The sequence below is a fragment of the Eschrichtius robustus genome, chromosome 2 (genome assembly GCF_028021215.1).
Source record: "Eschrichtius robustus isolate mEscRob2 chromosome 2, mEscRob2.pri, whole genome shotgun sequence".
NCBI classification, from domain to species: Eukaryota; Metazoa; Chordata; class Mammalia; order Artiodactyla; family Eschrichtiidae; genus Eschrichtius; species Eschrichtius robustus.
In genome coordinates, this window is record NC_090825.1 from 126,523,839 (window position 1) to 126,543,914 (window position 20,076).

At 47.8% G+C, this 20,076-nt stretch overlaps 1 protein-coding gene across 3 annotated transcripts in view; it reads right to left on the minus strand.

Annotated features, from left to right (window-relative positions):
* CSF1R (colony stimulating factor 1 receptor) overlaps positions 1 to 20,076 on the minus strand; it is a 61,854-nt gene that overhangs the window by 17,526 nt on the left and 24,252 nt on the right. For all 3 annotated transcript variants that reach the window (XM_068536187.1, XM_068536188.1, XM_068536189.1), the window contains exons 2-7: positions 12,638 to 12,870; positions 8,460 to 8,717; positions 7,741 to 8,025; positions 5,909 to 6,045; positions 5,074 to 5,233; positions 671 to 857 (exon numbers count right to left, since the gene is read on the minus strand). In XM_068536187.1, the coding sequence (XP_068392288.1) occupies positions 671 to 857; positions 5,074 to 5,233; positions 5,909 to 6,045; positions 7,741 to 8,025; positions 8,460 to 8,717; positions 12,638 to 12,686 (1,076 nt within the window). In that variant the 5' untranslated portion in view covers positions 12,687 to 12,870. The remainder of the gene's footprint in view (positions 1 to 670; positions 858 to 5,073; positions 5,234 to 5,908; positions 6,046 to 7,740; positions 8,026 to 8,459; positions 8,718 to 12,637; positions 12,871 to 20,076) is intronic.

The window sequence follows — 20,076 nt, forward strand, 5'->3', positions numbered from 1 at the left end:
AAGTAAGACCCTGAGGACAGAGTCCATAGGAGACAAGAAAAAGAGATTTCTAAAATGTTGTGCATGTGGGATAAGCAGGATTCTGGGAGTGGAGAGATGTGAGGATGCAGAGTCACACGGCACTCTATAAGAAGAGCTCTGAGCCTGTGGAGAAGAGCACAGCCGGTGAGAAATTCTCAGGGGTGGATGACCACAGGCTTTTAAAGAACTTCTGATGTATCTGTGACTGAGAGACGTTAATTCCCTCTATTCCCCAAACCTGTGTATGTGGCAGATACCTCGTGCGATCACTATTAGAAGTGTGACTATGAGTGGAAATCATGGGGGGTTGTCTTCTGCATTTGGATTAGTCACAGAAGAGGAGGCATACGATCGAGAGACCTTGGGTGACCATCAGAATGCACGCCCCCAAGAAATGGTAGAATTCTTGAAGAGGACATTGGATTTTCCAAGGATATAGGACAGAGGGATACACTAATTTGATCTACATCTCTGACACTGATGACTGATATCAAGGTTCTACATAGTCAAGAAAAATGAGACCTAGAAACGGGAAAGGACTCGCTCCAGGTCACGCAGCAAGGTTGAGATAGGACCCAAGTGTCCTGACTCCCGGCCGAAGTGCTCCAGCCGGCTGTGGGCTATGCAGATGCGAGCTAATAGGTGATACCTGTATGTGCCCTTGCTGGTTACAAAATTGAGCTTGGGCTGCTGGCCAAGGAAGGGTCCCTGATAGGTCCAGTTAAAACTTTGCAGGCTTGGGTAGGCCTCCACCTTGACTTTGAGTTCGATCTTCTCACCCACGGTCACCTCCTGGAGGAGGTTCTGCTCAGAGGTCAAGTTCAAGTAGGCACTGTCTGGAAAGCAGAATGCACAGAGATCTGGCATTAGTGGGAAGATACCCCAGTCTGTGTGTTCATTTAGTAATCCACCCATTGAGCCAGTCTTTCAGCTGGACCCTCCCTGAGCACCTCCCATGTGCCAGGCACACAGACCCCGCCCATAACCCAGACTTGCCCTCTCTCATCTCTTTTCCCACCACCCCCAGGGCTCCAAACTCTTCTCTTCTTCACTGAGTTCCTGGGACAACTTGGGCAAATTCCTAACCTCCTTGGCACCTCTACATCTTTATCTATATAATGAAGAGATTGAATATATCTATGTTGTTATAACTTTATGGAAATTTTTCTAGCAGTTAAAAAAAAAAAAGTCTGTTTTTTTTTTTTTTTTCCACACGCTCTCTCTCACCCATTTCCCCTTTTTCCAGTAGTAGTATAGTCAATGCAGCTTCCATATCCAGCTCTAAAGTGGGCACGTGACCCAGGCCAGCCAATCAGGGTGATCTGTCCCCTTGGGACCAGTGATTGGTTTTTGGGCTAGGCATGTGAGTCCATGACTCTAATTTCCATGATTTTTGTTGGAACTCGAGGGAAAGAGAAGCTCTCATTCCACTGGGGTTTCCAAACTTGGTGCTGCCCCGCAAGAAAAATAAAGAACCAAGAGTTGGGAAGCAACAGATTCTTGTCCACACCTGAACACCTAAATCTAACTAAACCAGAAGCTCATATCCATGGGGTTTTTAGCTATAAGTCCTCTTTTGATTAGGCCAGTCTGAGTTGATTTCTAGTACCTATAACTGAAAGAGTCTTGGCTGGTTTCTTCTAAGTAAATGTTGCATGAATTAAAATCAAGCTGCTCTGATTGAATTGTAGGCAAAGGAGAGGTGCAAAAACCCCCGTCCATTCAGCCTCTCTTTGCCTCTCATGGAAGCTACTCTAATGCCCTCTTAAAATCCCAAGGCTTTGCAAAAAGACTAGATGATCTCTCAGGGCTCCTCTTCTTACTCAATTCGATGAAATCTAAAATTCACTCTTCTACCCTGTGTTGTTCCTGCTCAAAAAGCTCCCTGTGATTCCCCATCACCTCCACTATTCACCTTGGCATTCAAGGCTCTTCTCACTCAGGTCTCCCTATGCCCATCTAGCCACGTCCCCACTTCACACACACACACACTTCTCCGCCCATCTCTATGTTCTCATGTCCCCTGAACACACCACAGTCATTCCAACCTTGGATGTTGTGCTCAAGTCATTTCCTGCACCATGAACCCCATATTCTTCCTCTCTTCTATTTAGATCCTTCTCATTCTCCAAGACTTGTACCCATTAGGGAGACTCCACCCATCACTCCAGGCTAAAGGGAGCTCTCCTTCCTCTGGATTCCTGTTGCTTTTTTTTTTAAATTGAGGTATAGTTGATGTACAATATTTGATAAGTTTCAGGTCTACAACAGAGTGCTTCACAATTTTTAAAAGTTTTGCTCCATTTATAGTTATTATAAATTATTAGCCATAGTCCTTGTGTTGTACAACATATCCTTGCAGCTTATTTTATACATAGTAGTTTGCCCCTCTTAATCCTCTACCCCTATATTGCCTCTCCCATCTTCTCTCTCCCCGCTGGTAACCACTAGTTTGTTCTCTTTATCTGTGAGTCTGCTTCTTTTTTGTTACATTCATTAGTTTGTGGTATTTTTTTAGATTCCACATATAAGTGATATCATACAATATTTGTCTTTCTCTGACTTATTTCACCTAGCATGACCCTCTGCTGCCCTTTGAGATGACACATTCATTAGGCACCACATCTACACTACTTCATGTATCTGGTTCCTCCTTTAGGTAGCTGTCTTCTCTCTCTGAGTTTGTGAGCTTTTAGGGCAAGGCTGTTTTCTTCTCTCTTCTCCCCTTAGCCATCCATCCATCCATCCATCCATCCATCCATCCATCCATCCATCCATCCAAACTCCAACCACTTCCCACCACCTCCACGATTACCACCCTAATCAAGCCACCATCACCTCTAGCTCAGACTAGCATTAGCCTCCTGTCTCCCTGCTTCTACCCTCGTCTCCCTATAGACAGTCCTCAACAGAGCACCAGAAAGCCACGTTGCATCTTGTTACCTCCAAGTCAGATGATGTCACTCCTTTGTTCAGACCCTCCAGTGGCACCCCATCTCTCTCAAGAGGAAAAGCCCAAGTCCTCACCTTGGCCTACGGGGACCTTCCCCTTAACCTCTGACCTCATCTTGTACTGCTCTTCCTCTCGAGCTCCAGCCCAGCCACACTGGCTGACTTGCTCCTTGCATGTGGTGAGCATGGACCTGCCTTAAGAACATTGCTTGCCCTCTGCCTGAAGCTCTCTTCTCCAAGATTTCTACATGGCTCGGTCCTTCACCCACTTCAAGTCTTTGCTCAAATGTCAGCTTCCCAGTAAGATCTTCCTTGATGATCACCCTATTTTAAACTGAAAACCCTATCAAACTGATTTGCTTTTTTATAATTTATTTTGTTTATTGCTGTCGTCTCCCAACAAGAGTACGAACTCCAAGTGGGCAGGGGTTTTTCTATCTCTTTCATTTGTAGCTGTATCCTCAGCATTGAGAAGTATCCGGCCAGATGTGTGAAGGAAGACAAACATCTGTTGAGTGACTACTGTATGTCTGCACTAGAAAATAGATAGGATTAGAATCCAACACTGGGAGACAGTTCAATATTCTCCTTTCCTGCCTTAGCCCTCAAAGCTCCCGGCGCAGGATGGGCCCACAGCAGAGCTTAGGTGCTTCTGTAAGCCTAGTGTGTTGCTTGTGCTGTGAAGGTAGCGATTCTCATGCTCCCCCTCGCCGCCGCCCCTCGGGCTCCCATAACTTTTAACACACGAGGTGTGGCCACACTGAAATGACTCAGAGCCTGTCCCCACCTTGAAGAAACTCCCCTCGGCTCTGGATTCTCAGCCCAGTGGCTGTTGCTGCCTCTCACCCAATCACTCTAGCCAAAGACCCGGGAGTCATCTTGGCTCCTTTATCCTTCACCCCTTCATCCCAGCAGCCACAAGGTCCGGTCCATTATCCCTCCGAAATCGTTTTGGATGACAGACTCTCCTGGGCCGCCACCGTGGTCCAGCACCCTTCGCAATCTCTAGCCTGGACCACTGCATTAACTGCCCTCATGGGTCTCCAGCCTCTAGTCTCCCATCCAATCCACACGGCATAGGGCTGAGCCTTCTCAGATAACATCTCCTCATGCACACTTAGCATTTACTGTATGCTAGGTCCTATTCTAGGTACTTCAAATATATATATATTCATATATTCATTTAATTCGCACAGCAATCTCATGAGACAGTTACTGTTAGTATCCCCATTTTGCAGATGGGGAAACAGAGATTAAGCAACCTGCCTAAGTCATTGGTGGAACCAGGTTGGAATGTGCCCCAGGAGTGCGGGTTCCTGACCACCACACAGTGGACCTTCTGTGCAATCTGATCTCATCACTCTCCTCTTAGAACGTTTAATGACCTCCACCGGATACGATGCAAACTCCCCATCCAATTTGCCATCAGATACTACCTTCGGCCCTGCTTTCCTGTGACCACCCCTGCCTCCCCTTCATGTCCCTGCTGTTGTCAGCTTCTTTGGATGTCTCAGACGCTCTTGCCCTCTTTGCCTTTGAGCCTTGCATACGCTGTTCCCTCTGCCAGCAGTGCTGTTCCCCTTCCTTTCCCACCCCTCTGCCTGGCTAACCCACCTCCATTCTTCTGGTCCCAGCTTAGAGGCCACTTTGTCCAAGCCTTGGTTGGGGGTCTCCCTTGGTGTTCCCAGGACACCCCATGCTTCCCCCATGACCGCACTGGGTGATCATTGTCTGTTCATGTGTCCCTGTGATGTGAGTTTCCCAGGCATGAAGGAAGGAATGAATGAGTGAACAGTGAAGCCCAGGAGGGAGCTACTGGACACCAATCCCCAAACAGAACTAATGATGCTGGAATGAGATGCAGCCATGCACTGTGGGACCTCCAAGGCGGGAGGGAGGGATTCCGGGGTTGGGTGGGGGGACCTGGGAGGGCTGTCAGTGACGTGGCTCCTTAGCCAGGCCCAGAAAAAGGGGATTCTAGCGAGCTGTTCTAACAATGTCTCCTCCTTCCCTGCCATCAACTCCCTCTCTCTCAATCCCCTTATGCACCCCCTCACCCCAGGATCCCTGCTGACCCTTCCCCACCACCCTGATGCTTACCTACCACCCAGAAGACCATGGAGGTGGAATGGATGCCCCGGGCATTGGTGGCCATGCAGGTGTAGTTGCCAGCATCTTGGAAGCCTACGTGATCGAGGTTGAGGGTCAGGACTTTTTGATAACGGTTGTCATGGAAGTCGGATTGTTGAGAGATTGTGAGCTGCACCCAGAAGGAATGGAAATGGTATACTGAGGTTGTTTAGGAATTAGAAAGATCTGGTTTCTAATTCTCAGCCTTTAAGGGTTACTATCTGCCTCTCCTTGGGCAGGGACTGAACTCTGAGCCTCACTTTCTTCATCTGCAAAATGGGACTGACACTGGCCCCACGCTCTTAGGGTTGTAGAGTAAGTGAGACGGAGCAGGCAAATGGCACAGGGCTAGCCTGGCACACGGTAGGCACAAGGAGGAAGGATGTTCTTAGAAGCAGCCGAATGCCATTTCCTCCTGAGAAAAGCCCCTCTCTTCCTTCCCCTCTCCAGAGTTTTTCTGAAAGGACCCTTACATTCCTGGGCTTCAGAGGTGGCCTAGGAACCCCTTGCTAAGTCAGAAGCGAGCTGACATGTGGCTCTTGTCTATAGGCTGGGGCAAAGGTCATGGGTCAAGGGGGTGGAGCACTGTCTTCTCCCACCAACCCCCACAAGATATAGTGGCACAAGCCCAAGTCCTGCTTCTGGATCAGCTACTGACTGGCAGTGAGATCTTGGGTGAGTCCACTCCCCTCTCTGGGCCTGGGCCATGCCCTCAGCCCAGAGAGCCAGCTTGAGGTGGGGCTGGGGGCTGCATCCTGCAGGGCCTGCCATGTCAGAAGGATGGACAGACTCCCCAGGGACTGACCTTGGTGTCTCCGTGTTGGAGGAAGACATCAAAGTTGACATCAACGTCGCTGGCTGAGCATACGATCTGGGCAGCCTCTCCTTGAATCCGCACCAGCTCTGTAGGCTTCAGTGTCAAGGTCGGGGGTCCTGGGATGACTGAGGTCAGGGCAAGGGACCCATGAACATCCAGGCCAGAGTTGTCACTCTGCTTCCTGCCATGGGCCAGGCTCCCATCCCAAATCCTGGGAGGCAGCCCTGACGCCTCAGTGTTCCCCACAACAAGTCCTGTCTCCTAAACAGACCTTGAAAAGTCCCCTTTGCTCCATCACCAGTGCCTCTCCCCAGTCTCACCCTCATTCTCTGCTCTGGACCCCTTCAGGCACCTGGGAGGCCTCCCTCCTTCCTCACAGCAGCCAAAGTGAGCTCTTGGCAATGAAAATTGGATCATGCCTCTCTTTCGTGACAACATTCAGTGGCTTCTCATCACTCTCAGAATAAAAGCCGAAGTCCCTCCCGCCTCCCCAGGCCCTGCACCCGACCCGTGGACGCCTGCCACCCTCCACTCCCCCAGCTGCCACCACACAGCCTTTCCCACCCAGTGACTCTGCACTTGCCCTTCCTTCCAGGAATGCCTTCTCCCACGCTTTGACTGGTTGCCTCTTCTCATCCTTCAGATCTTTAGCTGAGACATTCCTCGGAGAGGCCTCCTGTCACAGTTTCGCTGATTAGCCTCATCCCGCCCCCCTCCATGTTTCTTCAGCTTGATTTCTTGATCATCACAATTGGTATTTACTGACTTTCTCTCTCGTCTGTCTCCCCAGTAAATGTCAGATCCATGAAGGCACTATCCCTCACAGCTAGCCCAGTGCCTAAAACATAGTAGGAATTGAATGAATATTTAGCTGTTACTGTTGTTGAAAGATAATCTAATTCAGTTCCTCAAGGTCCAGACACTAAGGGACTCACCCGTGGTCACTGAGAGGGTCATGGCCGAACTAGAGCCCAGGGCTCTCTCTGCAAGATGAGGTGCAGGGAAAGGGCCTTCATGGCTCCCTCTGCCTACAAGGTGGGGTCCTTTGACTTTCTGGACAGTTTCGTGGCCTCAGAGCACAGCGCCTTGGGTCAGCCATGCTGCTCTGACCCTGGCCTCATTACAGGCACCTGATTCCTGCCTCAAGCCCAGGTTCTGAGCCTGGGGTCCTGCTGACGCATACCAGTCCTTGCAGAAACCAGAATCCTGTCCACCAGCCCAGCAGAGACGAGGGGGAACAGGAGTGAGACTTCACCAGCATTTTTGCCCCCCCAGAGAGAGGTGTCCTATGCACCCGCCACCACGATGCCCCATCGCCTGGCTCACTACCCCCCTTCCTGTGCCCAGCACCCAGCACCAGACTGGTACTGAGTGGGAAATCCACGTCTGAGGGTGTGGGAGAGCTTCGGGCCCTCCTTCCGTTCCTGGAACATTCGGAGCCTGTTCCCAGCTCATGACTAGGTACCTGCTGTTTCCTCTGCTGTTTCCACCTTCTCATAATTCACATTTCAGCTCAAGTAAAATGTCACTCTCTCCATGAGCCACCCCCCCCACTCCCACACACTCTATTCCATCTCCCTGTTCAATGACTTTCATAGCCTGTCTCACGATCTGAGAACACCTTGCCCGTTGAGTTACTGGCTTACGTGTGCTCTGCCTTTCTGTGCCCGACACCTTGCTGTCTTGCCGCAGTAGATGCCCCACAGATCACTCTGTCGCGATTGGAAGGAAGAGGTGAAACAAAGCCCCCCCTGCCCCCCCTCCCCCGTTACCTCCCCTCAGGCCAGGCGCCAGCTCTCTGTCCCTCCCGGCCCACACACCTTTCTGAACTTTAAGCCGGATGCTGAGGGACTTCACCATCCTGCCGTCCACCCGAGCACTGCACTCGTAGTCCTGGCTCTCAATGAACTTGGCCTTGTGGATGATGAAGCCGTGCGAGGGCAAGAAGGAGTAGTTGGTTTGGCGCAAGACAGGTCGGCCCCGCACCCGCACCAGCGAGACGCCTGCCCCCAGCGCTGGGTCCGTGAGCAGGCAAGGCAGCAGCGCGTCCTGACCCTCCATCACCGTCACTTCGTCGACCAGGACCCTCCAGGGCCGAACAGGGTCTGGGGAACATGGGGATACGGGGTTACAACTGCCTTCCTTCCACCAGGCCAAGAGGTCCCCGGACATTGGTGAGAGGGAAGCTCAGAGATACTGATCATTTGCCTGAGGTCACACTACACCAGGGAAGCTCAGCTGATGCTTGGGGCTCTGAAGCCAGGTCCAGCGCCACTATTTAATGCTGTGTGACCTTGGGCAAATGACTCAACCCCTCTGAGCCTTTGGAAAAGGGGCAGAATCACAGAACCACCTCACAGGGTTGTTGTGAGGACAACATTAAATTAGAAGCACTGCCACAGGTCCTTGTTTGTGGCAGGTACTCAGTAAATGTGGAGCTGGCTTATTGTGATTGTTAATATTAGGGCCCAGCCCTCCTGCCCATCCATGGTGGGACCTGCTTGGCTAGTCCTCTTGGGAGTGGGCTCACAGTCCTCACCTTTGACATAGAGGTGGATGGTGGCGCTGCCCCCCAGGGGGTCTCCACGCTCAGTGCAGCGGTAGGTTCCCGTGTTTAGGAAGGTGGCATTGTTCGTGGTGAGGATGCCGCTGGGGGCGTCAGCATCCAGAGTCCAGTAGGTGGAAATGGGGCCGTCCCACTCCACGCTGCTGTTGCTCACGCATCTCAAGGTCACGGTTGTGCCTGGCTCCACCACCAGCTCAGGGCCGCTGGGCTGTATCACTGGGACCCCCTGACCTGGTGACGGGGGGGTGGCAAACAGAATTGAGGCCTGAGGTGACACCCCCTTGGCCATACCCTGCCTCTGAGATGGGTGCTGCCCTGGCAGGGGTGATGCTGGTTCTGGGGTTCAGCTGTGACTTGCAGGATCACCTTGAACAAGTTCCTGCCCCTCTCTGGTCACTTGCTCAGGCCCCCAGCCCAAACCTGCTGTGATGGACTGATGTCTCTGAGAGAAGGGTAGTGGGAGATTTCTCGGCCTCCAACCCAGCCGCTGTCCCATGGGGGCTCCCCCAGCTTCTGGCCTCAGTCTTACTGGCAATGACTGCATCATTCTCCCCGGGAGTGGACTCCTTCAGCCCCGTGTACAAAGTGGGCTGCATCCCTGCTGCTAAACCCGGCACCTAGCTCAAAGAAGGGGCTTCAAACAAGCAAAGGAGGAAACGAACGGAATGTTCATGGCAAAGTCCTCTGAGTTAATTTACATGGGGAAGGAGAAGAGGGGTGTAGGATCTTAGCCCAGCCGAGTTAGAAAGGTTCAGAAGTCTTCTGTTGTGCCCACTCCCATCATTGGACGTCTGGTCTATAGCACAGTGAGATGGTTCAGAGGCTCTGTGTCTCAGTTTCCTCACTTATAAAATGGGGACCACAATTGTACCCATTTATTGGGATAGATATCAGGAGATTTAAATGCATGGAAAGCCTTTAGAACATCACCTGTCACCAAATATAAATACTCAGTAAAGGTTAGCCCTTATGTTTATTATCTAGTCCACCCCCAGCAGCCCACCCTGACATCCCAGCACTGCTGCGTTTACTAGGGAGACAATCTCTTTTAAGGAAAATTTTCTTGAAGGAGAAAAGAGAACTTGAAACTCATCTCAGGCCCTCCGGGAAGAAGGCCCATCGCCTCTGCAGTGTCAGCATTTTTCCAGGGCCTAAAATAGGGGCAGCAGAGGGAAGTGAGAGCTGATTCAAGGCGTTGGAGGGGCTGCCAGGCGCCCTCCAGCCTGTGCAGGCGGAAACACATTTCTGGCACCCGGCCCAGCCCCGGTTTCCGCTAAGCCTGCAGCCCTTCTCCCAGAGATGCTCTCACTTCTGCTTCCTGGCCACTGTCCCCTCTAGGGGAGAGACCCCCTCGCCCCCAGGACAGGGGGTACCACCTGCTGGGCACTGGCATGTCTCAGGCTGTGGGACCTGGCTCTGCCACTGACCCACTAGGTACCCCTAGTGAGTCTAAACCTTCTGTCCCAGTGATGGGGCCACGGACACGCTAGCCCTGAGGGCACCAGGTAAATTCAGGGACTCTCCGTCGTCCTGCGCAAAAGCTTCTTAAATAGGTCTTTCCATCCCACTGTCCCGCACCCCTGCCCTCACCATAGACCCCAGAATTGGAAAGATCCTCTCTGTCAAATGATATCAGGATGGCTTATGTTTTCATTTTGTACCCATCAGAGGTGCGCAGCCTCTCTGCCTGAGCTTCTGATCAGCATAAAGGATTGAGTGAATACTGCCAAAGCCAACACCTGGGGGCTGTAGCCAGCACTCCTGTGCTGCTGACCACCAGGGATGGGAACAATCATCATTTCAGGCAGGCTGTTGGCAAGTCCCAACAGAGCGGGTGCTGGCCTATTACTGCTGCAGCCATGCAGGGCCCCAGGCAATGTTGTATCGTAGGAAAGAGCTTGGATCGTGGGGTCACACCAACCTGGGTCTAAAACTTGGTTTTCCCCTGCTAACTGGGTAGGTTGCTTAACCTCTGACCCTCAGGCTACTCTTCCATCCAATGAGAAGAATCCCAATTCCCACCTCTGAGAGGTCTTAGGGGGATTCAGTGAGGTGATTTGCAGCCTCTGGCTCAGTCAACTCTCCTGCCCTGGGTTACTGGCTTCAACTGCTACACTTCTAACCTTCCCTCTGGTCCTGACACTCTGATAGCTGAAGTTTTTAACTTTTAAAGGTCACAGCCTATGCCTGTAACATCCCCTGGTCTCAGATTCTGTGATTCTGTGTTCTGCTTCTGCCCCCGCCCGGTCTCACAGGTGCCTTCTCCCTTCCCCTCCCCTGCTCTGTCCTCTAGCTCTGGCCTCGGCCTTCTGGAAATGTAGTCAGAGAGGCATCTCTCTTGTTTCATCCTGTCATCTCAAATATTCACGCAGGACAGGGCTGACACCCTCAACTTCCGCCCCAGCTCCCCACTGCTGGCTTGGCTGACAGGAAGAAAAAGCCTGCTGAGGGCCGTCCTCCCTGGGCTGGGGCTGGAACCCTTCTGCCCCTTCACCCCACCGTCTCATCTCCCCAAACCTCCCCACCCCCTCCCACTTGCCTGGGAGACCCCTCTCCATCATCAGCTCCCAGGGTGTGCCCCAACTTCCGCTCCTCTCCCCCAAAACACACACACACAGCACACACCAGGGTCTGGGGCAGAGCTCCCTCCTCAGCCCAGGGTCTTGGCGAGCCTCTCCCGTTCGCTAGCGTGCTCTGATCCTGTCCCCCAACTTTCTCACAGCAGCCCCCTCCCCCCGCCACTCACCACTGGTCTACTGGGCTGAAAGCTTAGGTTTCCACCCTGCTGTCCCCATCTCTTCTTTCCTTTGAGGCTAGATGCTGGACAGCCCCTCCACCTCCCAACAGTCCCCCACAGGCAGGTTCTGGGAAGGAGGACAGGACAAAGCAGTGAAATAAAACCCGCGGAGCTTTTTAGGGTGAGGGGAATAGTCTCTATCTTAACTGAGTTGGTGGGGACACAAGTGTGTACACTTGTCACATCTCATCGAATGTACACTTAAGAATCTGTGCTTTCTACTGTGTGTAAATTACATCTCAACAAAAGAGAACAGACATGCAAGCCCAGTGGGACTGACTGGGCCAGAAAAAGACCTTCAGTGGGCCATCTCCTCATCAGGGACTAGACGCACCTACTCCCCAGGGTCCTGCAGCCCCAGGACGGTGGGGAGGCCAGAGCTGAGGCTGCCTTCCCACCCCATCCACAGTCCGCATCCTTCCCTGAGCTCCCTCCAAATGAGCAATAAAATTTAATGTGTTTGTTGGGCCAGCTGTAGATACAAGCCAAGCACCCAGCCCCTCACCTCCAGTGAGGCACCCTCCTAGATGGAGATCCTGCATTACTGCTGCTGCCAGAGGGATGGAGTTAGGTTGCGGTCTGCCCCACAGCTCTCCATCCTGAGCCCCAGCAGCCTGTGTTTGGGAGAGCTCTAAGCCCAGGAGACCCTCGCTGTCCTCCCCCCGGAAAAGCATCTTGCCCTGTACTCTCTCCTCCCAAATTTACCTCTTCTGACCCCTGGCCCAAGCCGCGCAAGGAAGGACTATTGCCTCTCAGGCCTCTCCCAGTCAGATCCTGCCTAGTCTGCCTAGTGATTCACAGGCTGGCAGAACCAGCAGAGCCATCAGGGGTTCTCTGGGGCCTCCCTACTCAGTGTAGGTCTGGACCAGGGGCATTGGCATCTCCTAGGAACTTGTTAGTGATGCAGAATCTCAAGTCACATCTGAGACCTACTGAGTCAGAATCTGCACCGTAACAGGATCCCCGGGGAATTTGGATGCACGGTGAGGTTTGAAAACATTTAGTCTAGTCCATCACCGCCCCCAACAACCTGCTATTGACTATTTAGTGGACACTGAAGAGCCCTGAGAGCATCAGGGACGTGTTCAGGACACACGGACAGTCAATATCTGAGCTGGGACGGATCCACAGCCTTGGCCAGGCTGGTTCCACCCCGTTCATACCCTCTTTTCCCCCCACTGCCTCTCCAAAGCAGACACCCACATACCTGCAAGCCCAGGGCTGGGGAGGTGGAAGCATGAAGTGGGGACACCCAGTGAGGGGCAGGGGTTTACAGAGTCCTTCCGCAGGAGCCCTCTCTGTCACATCCCCTTCACCCCCCACCATCCCCCCAAGGCTCCAGGTGTGCTCTTACCGTGCCAAGCTGTGGCCACCAACAGGATCAGCAGAGTCCCCGGGCCCATGGCCTCAGGGGGAAGGCGGCAGGCCGATGCAGGGCTTGGGGATGGGCAGGGAGCTAGATTCCTGGACACTAGCTCCGCAGGGACCAGGACGACTGGACATGCGTTCCTCTCCACTGCACTGGCTGTGTGTCTTGTTTTCCTCTTCCTCCTTCTCCTTGGGCTGATCCCCCTCTTCCCCTTTTAGCTAGGCAAGGCAACCACAGAGTTTGGAAATCTTTGTTTAAAAGAAAAAAAACAAACAACCAAAAAACAAAGCCATGACCCCCAGGGGGAGGGGTTAGAATCTGGGGCAGGACTGGCTAAGTTTGAGGCCCTTCTGAAGCCACCTCCGAGGGGCCCTGGGAGAAGAAACATGCCCAGTGTCAGACAGGCAGTCAATTGCACAAATGGGGGTCTCCAGGGTGACCAGGTGGCTCTTGCTAAGCTGAAAGAGAAGTTAGGTTCGTCTGGACAAGCCTGATAATAAATAGCATCAGGAAGCTTCCATTTACAGGACACTCACTAGCCAAGCCCTTTACATTCCACTGTCTCCTTTGGTTCCCACAAAAATTTTATAGGGTAGGTACTGGTACTGTTATCATTCCCATTTCGCAGATGGGAGACTGAGGTTCACGGAGATCAAACACTGTAAACTTGCCCAAGGTCACATAGCTACCAAATGGTAGAGGTGGAATTTGAATCCAGGCAGCCTGGCTGAAGAACTTTCTTTTTGTGGATTAATTAAGTTTATTTTTACAAAGAGCCTAATTGTGCTGCTGTATTTCTTAAGAAGGTTAGATTCTCTATCCCCTCCTTTCCTGGAGGCAATTGTGTTTATCCCTTTTAGTTGATTCTCTTAGTATTTTCCTTCTTATTTCGATTCACATGGTTATAAAGTTACTTCTTGAAACTAAAAAAACAAAACAAACAAACCCCATATAACACTGATCCAGGAAGATGATCATTCTTCAGATATATAAATATTGTAAATACATTTGTGTTTTAGCAAAGTGTTTTGAACCTTTAGTAGTCATGAATACCAACCAAAACTGAGTCAGGAAGAAATTGAAACTCTGACTGGACCTCTAACTTGCAAAGAGATGGAATCAATCATCAGAAACCTCCCAAGAAAGAAAAGCCCAGGACCAGATAGTTTCGCTGGTGAGTTCTATCAAACATTTAAGGAATTAACCCCAATCCTTCTCAAACTCATTCAAAAAATAGAAGATGAGGGAACACCTCTCAATTCATTCTATGAGGCCAGCATTACCTTGATACCAACAACAGACAAGGACATCACAAGAAAACTAGAGACCAGTATCCCTTCAGAACATAGATGCAAACGTACTCAGCAAAATACTGGCAAACCAAATCTTACAGCATAGATTATTAACATGATCATATTATGTTAGATCGTGCATAGATTATTAACCAAATCATATTAACATGATTAGACACCATAATCAAGTGGGATTTATCCCAGAAATGCAAAGATGGTTCAACACATGAAAATCAATCTAATATACCACATCAACTGATGCAGAAAAAAAGCCTTTGACAAAACCTAACATGCTTTCATGATAAAACACCCAAAAGAGTGGGAATTAAAACAATCATCCTCAACATGATTAAGGGCATATATAAAAAATTCACAGCTAACTCAATGATAAAAGACTGAAAGCTCCCTGCCGACCCCGCCACCCTGCCCCCGACCTTAGATCAGGAATAAGGCAAGGACAGCGGCTCTCACCACTTCTATTCAACACTGTACTGGAGGTTCTAGTCAGAGCAATCACTAAATAAAAGGCATCCAAATTAAAAGGAAGAAGTAAAACCATCTGTATTCACAGATGACATAATCCTATATACAGAAAAGTCCTAAAGATCTACAAACACCCCCAAATCTATTAGAGCTAAGAAATGTATTCAGTAAAGTTACAGGATACAAGATCAACACACAAAACTCACGTGTACTTCTATATGCCAGCAATGAACAACCCAAAAAGGAAATCTAAAAAATAATTTTATTTGCAATAGCATCAAAGAATAAAATAATTGAGAACCAATTTAATCAAAGAGATGCAAGACATAAACACTGAAAACCACAACACACTGCTGAAAGAAATTAAGAAGACTAAATAAATGGAAAGACATTTGTATTCATAGATTGGAAGATTTAATGTTGTTAAGATGACAATACTCCCCAAAGTGAGCTACAGATTCAGTCCCTATCAAAATCCCAATGGCCTTTATTACAGAAATGGAAAAGCTGATTCTCAAATTCATATGGAATTTTAAGAGATGCCAAACAGCCAAATCAATCTTGGGGAAAAAAAAAAAAAAAAAAAAAAAAAAAGAAGCTGGAGTCCCTACTTCCCAATTCACAACTTACTACAAAGCTAAAGAAATGAAAGCAGTGTGGTATTGGACTAAGAATAGATACAGAGATCAATAGAATAAACTTGAGTGTTCAGAAATAAACCTTCACATCTATGGTCAATTGTTTTTCAACAAGAATGCCAAGACCATTCAATGGGGAAAAACATCCTTTTCAACAAACGCTGTTAAGAGAACTGAGTATACACATATAAAATAATGAAGTTGGACCCTTACTTCATACCATATACAAAAATTAACTCAAAATGGATCAAAGACCTAAATACAAAGGCTAAAAGTATAAAACTCTTAGAAGAAAGCATGGGGGTAAATATTCATAACCTGGGCTTGAAAATGGTTTCATAGCTTTGTCACCAAAACCACAAGCAACCAAAGAAAAAAAAAGATAAACTGAACTTCATCAAAATTAAACATTTTGGTGGCTGGGAGCTTAGACTTTATCCTATAGGTCCAAGGTTCTTCATGGGAGCCTGCAGAGGTGGGTACCTCCAAGTAGAGTCCAGGAACCCCAACCTCAGAATCACAGGGGTACCTGTTGAAATGTAGATTCCAGGGCCATCCCAGGCCTGGGGTGGGAACCTGCACAGGAAACAGGCTCTCTAGGGGATTCTGTTGCTTACTTATGGCTGAGACCACTGCCCTCGAAAGCACATGCATGGCCTTGAGGAAAGCTGAGAATCTCTAAGATGCAGGTGAAGTCTGTGTCTGGTCTCAGGATAGGGTGCTCAGCTTCCATGCAATTCTCACAAACTCCCTGATCCGGGCTGGCAGGACCCCTCCCTGGTGGAGGGCGTTGAGGTGGAGAAGGGATGTGGCTTTCCAGGGGGGTGGAGGTCACAGTGACCCCGAGGGGTCGCCTAGGCCACCGCAGCAAAACCTGTCTCCGTCCCTGAGATCAGAGGAAGCTGTTTGCCCTGTTATTTCTGGACATTATTTCCATCTACTTAGATATATAAATTTTATAAATACATTTGTGTTTTAGCAAAGTGTTTTGAACCTTTAGTAATCATGAATACCAAAAACTGAGTCAGGAAGAAATTGAAACTCTGACTGGACCTCTAACTTGCAAAGAGATGGAATCAATCATCAGAAACCTCCCAAGAAAGAAAAGCCCAGGACCAGATAGTTTCACTGGTGAGTTCTACCAAACATTTAAGGAATTAATCCCAATCCTGCTCAAACTCATTCAAAATATAGAAGATGAGGGAACACCACTCACTTCATTCTATGAGGCCAGCATTACCTTGATACCAACAACAGACAAGGACATCACAGGAAAAATACAGACCAATATCCCTTAAGAACATAGATGTAAACATATTCAACAAAATACTAGCAAACCAAACCTTACAGCATATTAACATGATCATACACCATGACCAAGTGGTATTTATCCCAGAAATGCAAAGATGTTCAACACATGAAAATCAATCTAATACACCACATCAACAGAACAAGAACAGAATCTCATGTGATTAACTCAATTGATGCAGAAAAAGTCTTTGACAAAATCTAACATGCTTTCATGATAAAACACCCCAAAGAGTAGGAATTAAAACAAACATCCTCAACATGATTAAGGGCATATATAAAAAATTCACAGCTAACTCAATGATAAAAGACTGAAACCTCCCTGCCGACCCCGCCACCCTGCCCCCGACCTTAGATCAGGAATAAGGCAAGGACAGCGGCTCTCACCACTTCTATTCAACATTGTACTGGAGGTTCTAATCAGAGCAATCATGAAGAAAAAGAAATAAAAGGCATCCAAATTAAAAGCAAGAAGTAAAAGTATTCACAGATGACAGAATCCTATATTCAGAAAAATCCTAAGGAATCTAAAAACCCCTCAAAAATCTATTAGAGCTAAAAAAGGTATTCAGCAAAGTTACAGGATACAAGATCAACACACAGAACTCACGTGTATTTCTATATGCCAGCAGTGAACAACCCAAAAAAGAAATTTAAAAACTAATTTTATTTGAAATAAATAGCATCAAAATGAGTAAAATACTTGGGAACCAGTGTAACCAAAGAGATGCAAGACATAAATACTGAAAACCACAACACACTGCTGAAAGAAATTAAGAAGACTAAATAAATGGAAAGATTTTTATTCATAGATTGGAAGATTTAATGTTGCTAAGATGACAATACTCCCCAAAGTGATCAATAGATTCAATACTGTCCCTTTCAAAATCCCAATGGACTTAATTGCAGAAATGGAAAAGCTGATTCTCAAATTCACATGGAATTTCAAAAGATGCCAAATAGCCAAATCAATCTTGGAAAAAAACAAAGTTGGAGTCCCACTTCTGAATTTCACAACTTACTACAAAGCTAAAGAAATGAAAACAGTGTGTTATTGGACTAAGAATAGATACAGAGATTTATGCTTAGGATAAACTTGAGAGTTCAGAAATAAACCTTCACATCAACGGTCAATTGATTTTCAACAAGGGTGCCAAGACCTTTCAACAGGAAGAAAACAGTCTTTTCAGCAAATGGTGTTAAGAGAACTGGATATCCACATACAAAAGAATGAAGTCGGACCCTTACTTCATACCATATACAAAAATTAACTCAAAATAGATCAAAGACCTAAATACAAAGGCTAAAAGTATAAAACTCTTAGAAGAAAGCATGGGGGTAGATATTCATGACGTGGACTTGAAAATGGTTTCATAGTTATGTCACCAAAAGCACAAGCAACCAAAGAAAAAAATAAATTGTACTTCATCAAAATTAAACATTTTGGTGCAAAGAATACTAACAAGAGAATAAAAAGACAACATGGCAAAAAATATTTGTAAACCATATAGACAAGTGTTAAGTATCTAGAATATACCCATATATGCTAGAGTTATCTCCTATAATTCAACAAAGGCAACAACTCAATTTAAAAGTGAGCAAAAAAGTTGGATATTTCTCTAAAGAAGATACACAAATGACCAACAAGAACATGAAAAGATGCTCAATATCATTAGTCATTAGGCAAATGCAAATCAAAACTACAGTGTGAACTACCTCATACTTACAAGGTTGGCCATAATTTTAAAAAACAAGGTCAGAAAATAACAAGTGTTGGAAAGGATGCCGAAAAACTGGAACCCTTGTACAACTCGTGAGAGTTTAAAGTGGAGCAGCTGCTGTGGTAATCAATTTGATAGTTCTTCAAAAAGTTACACAGAATTACCATATGACCCAGCAATTCCACTCCTAGGTGTAACCGAGCAAGGGCTCAGTGCCAGACATGAATAGAAGCCAATACTATGCCACTGGCTTCTGAGAAACAAAGAGTTCTTTGTTTTGTTTGTTTGTTTTGTTTTTTTTTAATCAGTCATCAATTTTATACACATCACTGTATACATGTCAATCCCAATCGCCCAATTCAGCACACCACCATCCCCACCCTACCGCAGTTTTCCCCCCTAAACAAAGAGTTTTATTGCACGGTCAGCTGGTAAGGAGACAGGAAGCAAGGCTCTCAAAACTAGAGCGCAGTCTCTCCTATCCAGGATTGGGGAAAATTTAAGGCTTTGGGGAAATTTCAAGCTTGGAAGGTGATTGGCTAGTCTTGAGTCAGTCCATACAAGCTACTTGTGCTGCTGGAAGCCAGATTTTCCTTATTGAAGGACTTAGCACTTTGTAGAGGACTCTGGTGGCAACCTTTCTATTCTTTGAGTTCCACAGACTAATTATTATTGGTTTCAGTGTTACCCTGTAGGCGTGGGTTCCCATCTGTGCCTGTAAAATAGCTCCTTAAATAGGTTTGATCAACAACCTATTTAAGGACCCAAACCAGTTTAACTTGGTGCTGTTTCAATTCCCCCCCTTTTTTCTGGTACATTCCTCAGCCTTGAGGGAAATAGGGGGAGGGCTGCTCTAGCTGTTTTCTGCTGATTAGGAGTGTAGATTTTTATAAGAGGAATGAAATTGAAATATTTGCAAGTCCCACCTTGAACTCTTAAGTCTTGGGCAATCATCATGCGAGTGTGGGAGGCCTTTTTAAAAACACAAGATAAGAATGTGTAACCAGGGCTTCCCTGGTGGCGCAGTGGTTGAGAGTCTGCCTGCCAATGCAGGGGACGCGGGTTCGAGCCCTGGTCTGGGAGGATCCCGCGTGCCGCGGAGCAACTGGGCCCATGAGCCACAATTGCTGAGCCTGCGCGTCTGGAGCCTGTGCTCCGCAACGAGAGAGGCCGCGATGATGAGAGGTCCGCGCACCGCGATGAAGAGTGGCCCCCACTTGCCGCAGCTAGAGAAAGCCCTCGCACAGAAACGAAGACCCAACACAGCCATAAATAAATAAATTAATTAATTAAAAAAAAAAAAAAAAAAAAAAAGAATGTGTAACCAGAAGGACTTCGCAGGCTCCATTGCACTTAGGTTGCAGTTGTCCTCAGAGTGTTGATTTTTCCAAGTCTTGAGGAGGACCCAATCCCCCGGCTTATGCAGAGCAGGGCAATGTCTGTGGGGAACATTCATCACCTAGAAGCGTTTTATGTATAGCAGATACAGTAACACGTAGAGACTGTACACATTTTATAGTATCTAATTATTTTACAATATGATCATTTTCAAGACTAATAACACTTAGTCTTAAGGAAGGGTCTCCCATATAACATTTCATAGGGCTCAGCTGGACTGGGCTTCTAGGGCTACTCTTAGCCTAAGCAGGGCAACTAGTGAGACCTTTTCCCAAGTTAAGTTGGTTTCTTGACATTTTGGCAATTGTCTTTTTCTAGGTACAATTCATCTTTTCAGTCTTTCCCACAGACTGAGGTCTCCATGAAGCATGTAACTTCCATTGTGTTCTGAGGGGCCCACTCTTGAGTTACCCTGGCTATGAAAGCTCCTCTGTTGTCACTTTGAATTGAAAGAGACAACCAAAATGAGGGAAAAATGCTTTTAGTAAGGCCACTGTTTTCTTGGAAGCCTTCTCTGTCCAGCCTGGAAAGCTTTGACCCATCCTGTGAAGGTGTCCACAAACACCAGCAAGTATATATTATGT